At 40.8% G+C, this 16,261-nt stretch overlaps 1 protein-coding gene across 1 annotated transcript; it reads left to right on the forward strand.

Annotated features, from left to right (window-relative positions):
• Positions 1 to 7,219: 7,219 nt before the first annotated feature.
• Positions 7,220 to 8,633, forward strand: LOC307022438 (uncharacterized protein). The gene is made up of 4 exons (XM_079655253.1): positions 7,220 to 7,517; positions 7,762 to 7,855; positions 8,103 to 8,190; positions 8,290 to 8,633. The coding sequence occupies exons 1-4, from the start codon at positions 7,460 to 7,462 to the stop codon at positions 8,626 to 8,628; spliced, it is 579 nt and encodes a 192-aa protein (XP_079511379.1). The 5' UTR covers positions 7,220 to 7,459; the 3' UTR covers positions 8,629 to 8,633.
• The last annotated feature ends 7,628 nt before the right edge of the window (positions 8,634 to 16,261 follow it).

The following is a 16,261-nucleotide window of genomic DNA, read 5'->3' on the forward strand; positions in this document are numbered from 1 at the left end:
CAATCCAAAACACTAATCTTCAGTTGCCACAGCTAATGTTACAATTAAGCAGATAGCTGTGTCACGTCACCAAACACACGATGATCTTAGCATTATGTTAGCTAACGTTAGCTAAGCGCTAACGTTCTTCAGATTGCGTGGTACCTAGCTATGCTCTTGAAAAGCCTTCAGGCTATCTCTGGTGTATGGGGATGGATTTTTTGTACAAGATAAATGTAAATGTCGGGAAAATAAAGTTGGGGCAGACACTTAGCATAAGGGACACAATAAAGTTCAGAGTAATAAATATGGATTGCAGCAAATAATGGATGTATTTTTCAAATGTCTTTCTGTCTCACTAAGGTGTGCTGTGCTCATTGCCATGAAGCTATAATAGCTAACTAGCGCCACTAGAATCAGAAATACTAAATTTAAAAGTTGAAACCAACTATTAACGAAAATAATGCTATTACTACTTTTATGTTAGTATATATGACTACCTAGCTACGATTTGTTACAAAAATCTTAAAATATAGAAGTGAAACCCACCGTTATTGTCGTCTTCATCTCCTTCCCTGTCAGCAACCTCTTCAACGGATGAGGGGGACGGAGGGAGAGCAGGTGTTGGGCTGATGTCAGGGCTGATGATAACAGGGCTATCAGCTAACAGCTCCGGTGTTCTAGCCTCACTATCTGTAGCTGAGCTGCTGGCCGATGTAGTTCCACAAGGACGTTTATTGTAAAAGGAAATTTTAGTCTGAATGGCTCGCTTCATTTTAACAGTTCATACAAATTTTGTAATGGCAAATAGTTGAAAGTAAATTAACATTTGTCTATATGCAGTTTTTTCCCCTTATTAAGACCCGCCCTACTCTGCCTCTGATTGGTTTTTCATCAGTTCTCGCGCTGAAAACCTGACCAATCTAACCAGCGAAGGCATAGAGTTAGCCAATATGAGGCAGAGTAGGTTTGTGTCATGAGTCTTCACAGTACTATGAAATTACATTGAGCCACTACTAAATAATGCGCACCAGCGGTGATTGAGAAGTGGGTATACGCCATGCTGTCTGAAAAATAAGTGGGTATACGCCGTATACCTGCGTATACCCTGGACTACACCACTGGTTGTGATCATTTGAGCCTCTTCTGCATGTCCAGATCATTAATAGTAACAATCAACTGATTCTTATGCATTACACTTTCAAAAATAATTGATGCTGACATTCAGACCACTGACATGGTTTGAAATCAATATATTATCCAATTTGTGACCCCCCACAGGACTTAAAAAGCACCTAACTAGATCATGAAAATCCCCCAAAACTCGTGGGTATACCCCCAAACCCCCCTAACATGTTTGGACCTCGGTATTTAGGAAATCCTTGATACGGCCCTGGCTACATCATCGAGTCCCACCGAAGGACTGTTCCAATGTCCAGGATACTTGGAATTCTACCGAGGCCAGCGTCCTTCGTTGCGGGAAAGTCTGCACATGTGTAGACTCCGCGATCTTAAAATCCCCACAATGCTTTGCGCACGGACCAATTTCCCAAATCTTTGGCGGAAAGTGTAAGGCGGGGCCTTTCATATGACGCACACCTGCACACTTGCTAGCCTGTTTGTTTTCCGAGGCTAGGAGGTATTCTTGCCTCGCTTCTTAAGGAACTCACTCGGAGGTACATGTGCGATCAAGCAAGCCTTTCCTCGACATTGAGAAACACCCCGTATGGTGCTTTTTGGGGTGTTCCCTTTCCTGTAGTGTCATATAGGTTTCTGTGCATGTAAATGGTCTGCAAAAGCTTTACAATTGACACTAAATGGGTAAATGTACGCTATAATATCCCAACAAAGCAAACAAATCACAAACTGCTGCAACACTTGTAAAAACTTCAGCAGTAATAAGATTCTCCTCACCTCTCCTGATGTACCACTCAATCATACACTGATAAATAAACTTGTAATGAAGTGTGATGAGAGATTATTCCAGTAATGAATCTGCAATATAATCAGAACTCTGTATGCAAAGAGAACTTCTCCTCTCTTGTCAGGTTTTTCTTGTTGTAATTACACTGTCTGGATCCGGAGAAAGAAAGGTAATTGGTGTTTTGGTTCAAACCATTTTACATTTCCAATCGATCTTCTCTCCTTTAAAAATCCACCTGATCTAAAAGTCTCAAGGGTTGCTGCCCCTTCTTCTTAGCAATACTCCTCATTGGTCAAAACTGTTCATGTTGTGGACCCTGCAGCATTGACTGAGGCTTTGGTTTGTATTTATAAAAACATTTATACAGCAGAACATACACCAGACTGTGCATTTATAGCCATCTGTGGATCCATATCGTCCCCCCCCCCCCGTTGCTTTTCATATACAGTGGCACACCACAATGAGATTAAATAAAGCGCCTGAGGAGAAAACTTATCGGACAAACACAGCTGCTCCCTGGGCTTTTTCTTTTTAACTCTGCACGGATACAAAAGCCATCACAGAGGAAGGCAATAATGTCAATAATTATCTGATGTTTCCCTGCTAAATGGTAGAGAGCTGAAATATTGCATTATCAGCTACACAAAATGGACTCCAGGATACTCTGGACTTTCTTCAGGTGCACCATAGAGAGCATCCTGACTGGCTGCATCACGGCCTGGTACGGCAGCTGCACCGCCCTCAATCGTAAGGCTTTACAGAGGGTGGTGAAAACTGCACAGAACATCACCAGGACGGAGCTGCCATCCATGGAGGACCTTTACTCACAGCGGCTCAGGAAGAAAGCCCTCAGGATTATGAAAGCCCCCATCACCCCCAGCCACAAACTGTTCAGTCTGCTGCCGTCTGGAAGGCGTTACCGCAGCATCCGGACAAAAACCACCAGACTCAGGGACAGCTTCATCCCCGCAGGCAATAAGACTGCTAAACAACTGAACTGCTGAAACAATTTCATAACATTCATCTGCTACTCAGTAATTATTTATCTATTATCTAATATATCATTCCAATAACTTGCATATAGACTCGTATTGCACTATTCCACTTTTTCTTTTTTCTCACTTTTTTAAAACTATTTTTCTTTTTGTATTACTTTTAATATAGTATATTTTAAAATTGGTTAATATTGTCTGCTTATCTGTATTATTGTGTTGCATTGTTGGAGAAGCCTGTGACATAACATTTTCAACGACATAATTACTCTGTAGCTGTGTTAGTTTGACAATAAAGAACCTTGAACCTTGAACCTTCAGTTAAAATGGCTGTCTTTTTTGATTGTTAAATTGGCTCTATTTTGCTCTTTGGGGTTTCCCCCCCCCTTTAGTGTGTTATAGGTTTGTGTGCATGTAAATGGTTTGCAAAGGCTAACATCTCTGTGTTCCTACGGAGGGAGTTTCTCTTTTTCTTTACAGTCAAATTGGCATGGCCATGGACTCGTTTCCTATACTGACTTCCTATTTGATTGATCTAATGTACAGTAGTTTTCAAAGGGAAATTCTGAAAGCAATTTCTTATAGCCTACGTTAAGTTTGCTTTTAATAGCCCTGTTATAGCAACGTAGCTACGCCCCCTTTCTCTGTAAATGAAAGGCAAGTTGTAAATACAATCTCTTGAGGCAATAAATGACATAATAAGAGTTCAAATGAAGTTTTATATTTCTCGTGTCTGCACTCTTGTAAAAGGTCATTCAAGATGTATGCAGTTCTCCGTAGATTAATTAAACAACCTCCCCTTTCTTTGACTCCTTCTCCTCCTTGTGTTAATAACGCAGTGAAAAGGCTTTGATAAAGTTGTCTCCTGCAGTATTCATAGAGTTCATTTTTCCATTAACACAAATCAAATGTAGCTTTCTCCACAATACGTCATCTCCTGGTTTCCCCTCAGGGCAACTTAATATTTAATATCTAGTACTGACGCTGAGTTTCATTGCCGATCATTCCCTCGCGAGTGTTTTTACTTTTTCTGAGCCCCTCACTTTTCCTCTTGTCCTTGTAAGGTTTCAGGAAGCAGCATCTTGTACTTTACGAAGAACGAGAGCTCACTGTAATGAGATCAGATTCTGTTTTTGATTGTCCAGCCTTTTGGATTTTAGTGACGCAAACTCAGTCTGCTAATGAGACGCAGCCCATTTTCATGGCACCAACGACAGAAACTGCCACACAAATTGGCCCTTAGTTCACTTTCCTTTCACTGCATCTCTCACCTGTGACTGCAGGCTCGAATCTTCAATATTTTATTCAAAAAACATTGCAACTAGTTAAACATTTTATTAAAAAATAGTAGTAGAAATGTAACTACTTGACAAAATTAAGATAAGTCAAATTGGCTTTTACTTTTCATTACATGGCTTAGTGGAATACTCAATTCTCATTGGTTGATTTGGACATTCTATGGATTTGAATTTCTCGCTATACAGACTGTTGCTAAGGAGAACAGACCGTTGCTAAGGTGAATCAAGGGACTATGTGCAGTCATATCAATAATATCAACAACAAATGAAGACAGACAGGAAGTAAAAGCTAAAGGGAACAGCAGAAGAAGACAGACATGAAGTAAACAGTAGAGGGAACAACAGAAGAAGACAGACAGGAAGTAAACACTAAAGGGAACAGCAGCAGAAGAAGACAGACAGGGAGTAAACACTAAAGGGAACACGAGAAGAAGACATACAGGAAGTAAGCACTAAAGAGAACAACAGATGAAGACAGACAGGAAGTAAAAACTAAAGGGAACAGCAGAAGAAGACAGACAGGAAATAAACAGTAGAGGGAACAACATATGAAGACAGACAGGAAGTAAACACTAAAGGGAACAACAGAAGAAGACATACAGGAAGTAAGCACTGAAGAGAACAACAGATGAAGACAGACAGGAAGTGAAAACTAAAGGGAACAGCAGAAGAAGACAGACAGGAAGTAAACAGTAGAGGGAACAACATAAGAAGACAGACAGGAAGTAAACACTAAAGGGAGCAGCAGAAGAAGACAGACAGGAAGTAAACACTAAAGGGAACAGCAGAAGAAGACAGACAGGAAGTAAAAACTAAAGGGAACAGCAGAAGAAGACAGACAGTAAGTAAACACTAACATGAACAGTAGAAGAAACCTTGACTCTTTCCCATCTTTCACTTCTCTACAAAATCTACTTTTAATTGAAGACAGTTTAAATACACATTTGTATTTAAAATATATGTCCACTACACCCATCAAGTGCTTGTTCCTCATTTATAATCATGGCACACACTATCAAAACGGTTTCATAAATAGTTCTTAAATTCACTTTCCCCTCACCGGAGACAGTGGAGTTGAATCTTAAATATTCTGATCTCCATTTTTGATTTTGTTTAGTTGTCAAAAAACATATTCATCCATGTAATTTGAGTCCAGACTACCTCTGTATATGTTGTGATGGCGGAAGAACAAATCAATTTAGAGAGGAGCAAGGTTTTACAATATCCTGAGTCATTCCTCTGCTGCCATCTTGCTTGTAAAATTAAGCACTGGATGTCATTTTTAATATCGGTGATGTTAATGAATTTGTTGGCTCTGTTTCCAGTGTGTGTGTGTGTGTGTGTGTGTGTGTGTGTGTGTGTGTGTGTGTGTGTGTGTGTGTGTGTGTGTGTGTGTGTGTGTGTGTGTGTGTGTGTGTGTGTGTGTGTGTGTGTGTGTGTGTGTGTGTGTGTGTGTGTGGAAAATACATATTGTCTAAAATAACGTATGGATTGTCAAACCAAAGTAAAATACAGAGCATAATTAATCAGAGTTTGGAAGACATTTTTCCTCGTAGAAGTAATTGAGAACTGAGGTGGTATATCTTCAGAGGGGCTGCATAAAGAATAAAGCAAATGCAAAATGTACTTCAGAGAGAAACTAATTAAATGTCAAAGAGGCTATCTGGAGAAACAGCAAGTTCAATTACACAATGAGGCGAGGAGAAAGGGATCACATGTGCATAAGGCTCTGAGAAGGGAGGTGAAGCGTTGTGGACAATGGAGAGGCTGCATGTGAGGATGAAAAGGGGACTTGGGTGTGTGTGTGTGTGTGTGTGTGTGTGTGTGTGTGTGTGTGTGTGTGTGTGTGTGTGTGTGTGTGTGTGTGTGTGTGTGTGTGTGTGTGTGTGTGTGTGTGTGTGTGTGTGTGTGTGTGTGTGTGTGTGTGTGTGTGTGTGTGTGTGTGTGTGTGTGTGTGTATTTTCGTTACTCGTAAATGTGCATTCTGCTGATGCAGATTGGAGCAAGCAATGATAAATTAAGGTCTTGGAACTCTGCACCACTACAAAGTAATTTCACCTCTCAAACAGAGACACATGTATTGTATTTTCACAACTCATAATTAATCCAGCTTTCATTTTTAACGGCTCATTTTCTTAAATCACTTCCTATTCACACTCCCCTCTTCTTATTTCCCTCTCTCCCAGCATTTACTTATTTAGAGTATATTGATTCGCAAAGATTTGTAATGATTAGTGTAAGGGAAACTTCTGCAGCAATGGAGAGTCAGGACTCAGAGAGACACGAGGAGAGTTGGAGCTTTGATGTCAAACACTGATGTTTATTTACAAGTATCGGCCGGAGAAATTCACATCACAAGTCACAGAGCAGCCAAAGGTTCTGACTGCATGGGTGGGTTGCCATATCAATTCTGCCCACCCTCTCTCTCAAATAGATCTTTTAACTAGTTTACAGAGAGTTCATCCACATATTGGGGGATGGTGCGTAAACACTGGGAACACTGGAGATATCCCCGACATCTGGACTGCATTAGCACATTCCTTACGGGAGATAACAGACTCAGGGTTGGTCATAAACGTCCCCACACAGAAAGGTTAAATATCTAAGGAGAAAGACAGAATTATTCTCTCACAATTAGGAACCCAGAAAAAGGCAGAGAACTACACTACACCTGTCAGTGATAGACAGTGTTAGGACGAATGCGTTACAAACTAACGCGTTACTGTAACGCAACTACCTTTTGTGGTAACTAATAACGTTACTAGTTACCTATTCCCATTCAGTAACGCCGTTATAGTTACTGTGATTTAAATGGGTGCATTACTGCGTTACATTATGTGATGGAACTGAACTGAATCTCGCTGCGGATGTAATTTACAGGCGAATACAGCAATGTCCTCTCACAGCACCATGGAAAAATGAAAGTGACCAGAGAGGGGTGATGATTGGTTAACGCGGGGTAACAATTCAGGGTAAGCAAATCAGAGACAGAGTTGGGCGGGTCTTGCCTTATGGGGAAAATACACAAGCTGTGTCCCAATTCAGCGGCCGCATCCTCCTGAGGATGCATTCGGAGACCGCATACTTCACTTCCGCCAAACGAAGGCTGTCCCAATTTCAAAAAAAGACAAGACTCCTCCGAATGCGGCCCGCAAATGCAGCCTTCTTTCCCCAGATTTAGAGGATACATCTGATGTACACTCCGCGGTCTACCATATCCCAGGATGCAACGGGTGACGGTGACGAATGAGTTTTAAAAAAAAAATATGGCTTGTAACGTCCCATCAACGGCTACAGCGGTTTCAGCTGGATTCGTTTTTAAATGTAAGTATGGGGTTTCAACTCACCCAAATAGTAAACGACATGAAAGAAAAGTAAACCTATTTAATTTGTGTATTTAAATATACGGGTTAGATGTCTTCTTTATATTACATACATAAAATAATATGAAGTGAATATTTCTAAACCCTGTTTGGTTTTCATATTGTTGGGTTTCATTATAATGCTAATTTATTTATTTAACTGCTTTTGTTATACAAATCTTACTGCAACAATTTTGTTTTGATAGGGAGCAAGGAGCAGACTACACAATTTATCCAGATGCGCGGGGAGAAGGAAGCCCTCTTCACGGGGGCCAAATTCTCCACCATCATCGCTTGGAGGTAAGGCACAATATCCACTTTGTATGGTTCTTATTTTATGAATAATCCCTCATTTCATACAGTCCATTCTAATAACACAACTAGTATATGGGACAATGCCTTATTTCTTTGTTGTATTTGTGTAGGGATGGCTCCATGCCACCATTAAAAACAGAAAGAAGATTTCTTCCTAAGTGTGTGTGTCCTTGTGACATTGTTATTGTTTTATTCATAATACTAGATTTTTGACTGCTCTCTCTGTAATTAGGACGGTTTTGGAAGATATGGGCCTGCAGGGAAGTGTTACTCCCCTGCAGGCTAAGAAGAAGTGGGACAACTTAAAAAAAAGATATAAAGTATGTGAGTTTTACAAGTTAATAAACACATTTGCTGACATTTGTTTATCTGCTGGTGTTTTTTTTTGTACGGCCATGATTGTTTTACTCTGCCTTTAGGATTGCAAATACCCAGGGTCAGGAGAGGGAGTCAGTGGGAAACCCACTGCTGCAACTTGGCCATGGTTTATCCAAATGGACGAGATATTAGGACAGAGGCCCTCCATCTGCCCCCCTGTCCTAATATCCTCCATGCCAGAGGACACGCCACGGCCAAGTGCAGCAGTGGGGGACCAAGAGGAGGACGAGGATGAGGATCGAGTTGAGGATGGGCTAATGGACCTCATCCGAGAAGACATGCAGCTGCAGAGGGAGGCAGCCCAGGAGAGCAGGGAGAACATCAACAGGCTTTTTACTCTGCTAGAAAGATTAGTGGAAAATAATGTAATAAATAAATAAATGTAATGAGCAATATGAAACTTATGATTTATTTAATTGATCAACATAACATACAAATAAAATAACATACAAATAAAACAACATTTAAACTAATACACATATTCAGGCTGAGCAGGGAGTCCCAGGTGGTGCTGCTGGACCTGGCTGCCACAATTAAGACCCTGGTGTCCTCTGACGGTGGGTGGGGCTTCATTTTGGGGTGGTCTCCAGAGCTGTTGGGGATGCTTCTCTCCACGGTACATCGGATTGTTGGGCTAGGGTTCGCAGGGCGGACGCAATCGACGGCTGCCATGTCACTAAGAGGTTTTCAGCAGCAGATAGGAACAAAAGATGTATATAAATATTGCACAAGGTTATTTTATCACAGCTCGTCAATTGTTCTACATACCTTTACACATAATCGTGGTCACCAGGAACTTCCTCCAGGACAGACACCTCTGCAGACAGTTGGTCCCGCCAAGGAGCACCACTGACTGCCTCCAACACATTCTCCCCCTCTTCCTCCGCTACATCCTCCACAATGTCCTCTTCTGGGGCCATGATGTCGCCGGCCCCAATGCAGATGTTGTGGAGGACGGCACATGCTGTTATGATCTGAAATGTTTAAATTGGCAGAAATATATATATCTATGTTATACCTCATGTCAGATCTACTCCTCAGTATTATCAGAATGTCCTAATGAGTGATTACTTACTTGAGGAACAAAGGTGTGGTGCACCTCCAGCGCTTGCAGGAAGATACTCCTGAATCTTGTTTTCATCATCCCGAAGGCACGCTCGATGATGCAGCGTGCCCGGGAGTGATGGCTGTTGAAGCGCTGGGGTCCCACACCTTGCAGCGGCCATTTGTAGGGAGTGATGAGGGGAAGGGGTACCCCCCCGTCTGCGAGGATATAGTGCCCTGGAGGAGGGTAGAGTGCCCGCCGATAGAGTGGGCTGTGGCGGAGCACTCTAGAGTCGTGGACTGACCCAGGCGAGCCCACGTATGTGTCAATGAAGCGGCCCTGATGGTTACAAACAGCCTGCAGCAAAATTGAGCTGAAGAGTTTCCTGTTTCTGTAACAGTGACCATCAGGGCCGCTTGGTGGCACGATGCGAACATGGCAGCCGTCGATTGCTCCAGCAGCTTTCCTGAAGGCTCTGTGTCTGGCCAGCCCTGCAAACCCACACGACACAGCCTCCAGGTCTTCTTCTCTCCTGGGGAGGTGGATGACCTGGTGGCGAATGGCCACCACCCCCTCAGTCACTCTGTGGACAATCCGATGTACCGTGGATCTAGGCATCCCAAGAACTCTGGAGACAACCCTGTATGATGCCCCACTTGCCAGCCAGAACAGGAACACCAGGGTCTCAATTGTGACCCCCCAGCCGTGTCTCCTGTCCTGACCCAGGAGGTCCAGCAGCACCTTTAGGGACTCCCTGCTCAGCTTGAAATCAGGGCGTGTATCCTGGTCATTGAAAAAGGGATGCTTAAATTGATCCTGCAATACAGGGGCCTTGGCTGGTAGAGGGAAAGGTTGAGAAAAAAGGGTTAAATAAGTGAAGAGCATTTTTTTTCTGTGTTCATGTGTATAAATATATCTAGTGACATGTTTATATATATATATGTTTATTGATATATACACACATAAATATATATACTATATATTTATATATACACAAGCTATACTCAACCTGAAATTAAATTTGTATCAGTATTATATGCTAATAACATTACTGTTAGCTAAAAATACAGATACATATATTCTGTGTTTGTGTATAAATATATCTCTATAGACATGTTTATATATATATAGGCTATATATATATGTACATACACAAGCTATACTCAACCTGAGAAATAACATTTTAAACATGTATTATAGGCTAATATTAACATTACTGTTAGTTAAAAATACAGTACAAATATATTAATATCATATGATAATAGATATAAGCATCATTACCTGGAAATGGTCTTCCATTAATCGGAAGTAGATGGTGCGCCTGTTGCGACCTCGGGAAAATTATTTAAACATATTATATAACACCAAAAATAAGTACAGCTAGATCTGACTCCATATTGAACAGTTTTCAAAACAGTTTGAAAATATTTTGCCTAGTGTCAGAAATTATTACCGGCACTTGTGACTGCAGCTGGTTGCTAGGTGACGGGGGCGGCAACATGTAGGGGGTAACTGCCGGTGACGTACAAGGACATGCTCCGTAGACCGTCTCATTTCGCAGTGTGCAAGCCTCCTGAATTGGGACACAGCTACAGACACACAAACACTTGCTAATGCTAACACACACACACACACACACACACACACACACACACACACACACACACACACACACACACACACACACACACACACACACACACACACACACACACACACACACACACACACACACACACACACACACACGGCAACGCCCACCACCAGCACACACACACACAATGGCAGATGCAAGTACCAGCGAGAGCAGCAGCGCATTTACAACTTGGAGATATAACCACTATTTTCAATTTGTGGGGATAAAGGACGCAAAAAAGATTACGGTCAAATGTAAACTGTGTGCAGGACAGAAAGCATTGGCCACATCGAATAACAGCAATGCCAATCTCCTGAAGCACCTAAGTAATGTACATGTGGGGATTTGTCTTTTCTCTTCTGTGCCACAGAACAACACAACAACTTTCATTTCTTTGGTTATTATTTTTTAAAGTAAAGTAAAGTAACTTGTTACTAGTTACTTTTATAATTTTGTAACTAATAAAGTAACTAGTTACTTTTTTGAGAGCAGTAATTATAACTATTACTAGTTATTTTTTTAAAAGTAACTTGCCCAACACTGGTGATAGATCAGTTGATAGTCTTTTATATGTAAAATGAGAGAACTGATATATTTTCGACACAGCTTGCTATGCTAACGCCGAAGAAGAAGGTGAACAAGAAGAGCAGCCCATCATTTTGTTTCTGCCCAACTTTTTTGCAAAGACAGGTGCACATTTTACAAATATGATACAGAAAAATAAATAATGGCAAATCCTCTCCGCCTTCCCTATTTTTTTCCCTCTGTTGTTGTACAAATAGATTTAGTTTGTTTTCAATCAGATAAATTCATCTGTTCACACACAATTCAACACAACCTTTCACTATTTATTTATATATCACACTGATCGTTGTATTAGTTTGGCACTGAGTCTTCTCCTAATCATCTTTCCATACAGCAAGTTGTGAGTATATTCAATCGTACTTTACAAGAAGGCTATAACCAGGTGAGCAGCCTCTAATTGTTCTCCTTTAGCATTGTAGATGCGACCGACAGTTCTGAGATGAATACATTATGAAAGGAAGATTTCCATAAATGAATAAATAGGGAATATGGAGATTTCCCCTGGGCGTTAAGGATTTGTTTGGCTGCAGTTAATCCAGCAAAAAGCAAGTTTTTATAAAAGAGAGGAATCATTGTTTAGCAATACAATGTTTGACAGAGAGCTGGTATCTGAACCCCTATGATATCAAAAACTATGTTGAACTCTTCACTCTCTGAACACTTGTGAAGACTCAAAAAACATGTTTGCATTAATAGTTTTGTTGGGTACACAAAAGCATGGTAGTATTTCCTGTAGACGACAAATATAACCTGTGTCGTTCTGTACTCTATCAGTAAGTGAATGTAATTACGTGATCTAATTGAGATGTTATTCCATCTTTTATTTCGATTAATAATCGCTATTGATTGAGATAAACGCATCAATCAGTGTGAGAAAAGGGAGGAACATAGATTGTGTTGCACCTGCATGTACAGTACAGTCCGTGCTAATGGTAACAGCTCTTTACACAAGAACTCTATAGCCTGACCTTTTGTCCCTTTTGAATGATCTTTTTCTCTGCAGCAGGGGTCTTATTGGTGATGGGCTGTAAAATGATTTTAGCAATTAAATGGTTAGAGTTGGACCCCTACTACAGCACTAAGTGGTTCATATACAGTAAGTGCATTACACAAAGACCAGCAACCAACATGAAGTCGGGTATTTCTGTACTGCCTTTTCATTTGCATTTGATTTATAGCAACCTCCGGGACATTTCAACTGGGTTTGGTACATTTACAAGCAATTACTGATGATCCTCTGCAGAAGAAAAATTTGCTCCTAAGAGTCGAGTCAGTCCTGATGGATAGTGTTAGCTAGGCTGCGTGACTCTGAAATGAACTTTAAAAAGTCATTTGCTACATTATGAACTCTGCATAATGTGCTCGGAAACAGGCCAACTTATATTGTAAAGGTCAAAGATGGTTTGATTAATTGTAGGAGGGGAACATGCAAGTCATGTGAGACAAAGCCGACCTCATTCTGCATCAACGAAAAGGTCTGAGGATTTCAAATTAGAGGCAGGAAATACATATTGCTTATTCAAAATGTTTCCTGCAGCTAGGGTCAAAGACTTGTGGTCACTGAATGAGGTCATACATCCTAACAAAACACTTTTACTCACTTTCATTTTATAATGTGTGTGGCCAGGAATCAATCTTCAATCAACTTACTGTAAAGGTTAAAGTAGTTTTCGTAATCACATGCAAAACCAGCTTTTAAAGTAGAAACTGATATCCCACGGATGATATCCCACGAATAAAAACTGTGCACAGCTGGGACAAAGCCATTCAGGAAGCAGGAGTTTAAATTGTAACCTGCTTATGTAATTGATGTCGTTATTAAAAAGGAATCAAGGAGGGGATACACAAATTAATGACTTGCCTTTTATTACATAAGACATTAAAATGCAGTTAAAAGTTGGCTTTTCATACTCAGTGTGCAGATTATAAATGACTTCTCCACAGGAAAGTGATAGATGATGAGAGTTTTGAACAGTTGGAGCTTTTAAAAGGTTTTATTAAAGAGAGGCCTCGACTTTTCAACATTATTTCACTTCTTTCCTTCAATTTGATAACATAGAGACATGCGATAAAGCCTCAGAGAGTAGGCCATACATGTCAAATCCGTCCCTTGGTGGATTTCATTTCGGCCCGCAGGATAATTTCTAATTACTATTAGATCTGGCCCGCCGGTATATTGCACGCACAGCTTCTGTTGTGTCTCGTCAAATGTGTTAGTTTGTTTATGTATTTTGTCTGTCACTTCCTGTTTTGTTTTGTATTTACCTCTTGTCTTTCATTTCAGGCCCTGTTTCTTCCGCCCCTTGTGTGTTTTTCCCGCCATCATCAGTGTCTGCCCCGCCCCTGATTGTTTCCACCTGTTCCCACTCCCCTCATGTTTAAATTCTCCTGTCTCTCCCCTGTCCTGTGTCAGTTCGTCTTGTTTGTTTCCCTGAATGGTCGTGCCAAGCCTCAGCTCTGAAAGGATTGCTTTTCACTCATGTCAGGTTTTTTTAATTTTTTTATTTTTTGTTGGCTTAAGTTTTTATTAAGTCCTCTTTTTGTTACGTTAGTTTTTTCCTCCTTGAGAGCGCTTTTAGTTATTTCCACCACCTGCTCTGTTAAGAGGAATTACCTGAACTGGGAAAATAAATATACTTTTTTTTTATGTTCAAGACTTGGTCTCTGGGTCGTGCTTTTGGGTTCATCAGTTTGTGTCGAGGTCTTGACACCTTCACTCCATCCTGAGGGTCTCCTCAGCTCAGAGCCTGAGCCCAAACATTGATGAACTTGCACCCGAGATGAGATGCCAAGTATCTGAACTAGCATCACAGAGCAGCACACTGAGTTTCAATGTTTCCTTCTGCACTTTTTCTCTCACGACAACAGGGCATGTTTGGTTTTCTCTTTGAGGGAAATAGTTTTGTTGAAGCTGTTGTTGGCCTGTGGGAAAATGTAATCATAAGAAATGCCTCTGGAAAAGCTGCAGATAGAGCCATAAGAAATGAATGCAACTGATTATTTATTTATTTCATGTTGAATGTTGTTTTTATAGGCAATCATTTAAGCTTTGTTAGTTCCAGGTTTAATATGTGCAATAAGTTCATTTCAATAAGTTTTACAATAAATTGACCCTCGACTAGTACCGCAGTTTTTATTTTGGCCCACTGTGTATTTGAGTTTGACACCCCTGGAGTAGACACTAAACCATGCTTTTAAAATGTGTCTTACTTACGTTTTTATTTGGAGAGATTTCATGTTATACAGAATTGATACAAGTTTATAAACACCAACCAAATACCGTTAAAACTCATTTAATCTTACCCTAAATGATCCCTAAACAATAAGTTGATAAGTCCTAATTAGGTAAGACAGGGTTTTGTCAAAACTGGGTAACATTGGCGCTGCGCCCTCCTACCAAAATGTCGATTTTCCCTGTAAAATATTAAAGCTTGTCAAAAACGGTATAATTTCTGCAATAATATGAAAATCGTATCAAATAGACCGTCCGACGGCAGAGATAGCTTTATTTTTACGGAGCTCTGATGACGCGTTGATGTTTACATCCGCGGCGACATCTTGTATACGGGCATCATATTCTCTCGACAATTGATATCAATCAATCAATCAATCAATGTTTATTTATATAGCCCAATATCACAAATGTTACATTTGTCTCAGTGGACTTCACAGTTTGTACAGAATATCAGTATGACAATGCGACACCCTCTGTCCTTAGACCCTCGCATCGCACAAGGAAAAACTTCCAGAGAAACCCCACAGTTTAAAGGGGAACATGGGAGAAACGTCAGGGAGAGCAACAGAGGAGGGATCCCTCTCCCAGGACGGACAGACGTGCAATAGATGCCGTGTGTAAATTCTAAAGATAATACATTTGCAACATAGGTAGTCCAAATGTTTGGAAATGCATGTGTGTATAATAGGAAGATGAATCCACGAGGATATCCATCCAGGACTTATGATCCAGGACCACAGCCACGACTCAAGATCCAGGACTCGCGATCCATGACACAGGACCGCAGGATCATCCATGACTCCGGATCCCGGCGTATATAGAAACCAAAAAGAAAGAAATTTGGGGAAGCTGGGTTAATCGGAACATGAGAGTACACAGGTATAGACAGAGAGAAGGAAGAAGTAAGATGTCCCCCGACAAACTGAGCCTATATCAGCAAAACTAGGGTCTGAATCTAATCAGCCCTAACCATAAGCTTTATCAAAAAGGAAGGTCTTAAGCGCACTCTTAAAAACGGATAGGGTGTCTGCCGCCCGAACACAAACTGGAAGCTGATTCCACAAAAGTGGAGCTTGATAAGAAAAGGCTCTGGCTCCCATTGTACTTTTAGAGACTCTAGGAACAACCAACAACCCTGCATTCTTGATATATCTTATATACAAGATCATCGCCACAGTATTGCCCTCATACTATATGTTTCTTACCCCTGGGTAAGATATAACAAAGACATATTCAAAGGGGAAATGATGGTACTAATTAACCCTTGTTTTGTGTTCAAAAGCTGTTCATGGTGTTCACGGGTCAATTTTGACCCATGATTTATCTCAGTGTCTAAAGTCAAAGATTAGTCTTGATTGGACCAAATTTGACCTCGAGTCACCCAAAATAATTCTGCTGGGTCCTCCCAGACCCGAACACCAAATGATACACTCTTTTTTTTAGAGAACTTGCGACTTGGCAAAAATGGTCAAAATCTGTTTTGTAGTATTTATATAGCTGTTGTGGAGGATA

This window comes from Notothenia rossii (assembly GCF_949606895.1).
Source record: "Notothenia rossii genome assembly, chromosome: 10".
Taxonomy (NCBI): Eukaryota; Metazoa; Chordata; class Actinopteri; order Perciformes; family Nototheniidae; genus Notothenia; species Notothenia rossii.

Bases quoted from the DNA above. Each gene is read 5' to 3' on its own strand.
- LOC307022438 (XM_079655253.1), top strand. From the start codon at position 7,460: ATGGCTTGTAACGTCCCATCAACGGCTACAGCGGTTTCAGCTGGATTC. The intron at 7,518-7,761 runs GTAAGTATGGGG...TTGTTTTGATAG, and splicing joins AGCTGGATTCGTTTTTAAAT to GGAGCAAGGAGCAGACTACA. The intron at 8,191-8,289 runs GTATGTGAGTTT...CTCTGCCTTTAG, and splicing joins ACTTAAAAAAAAGATATAAA to GATTGCAAATACCCAGGGTC.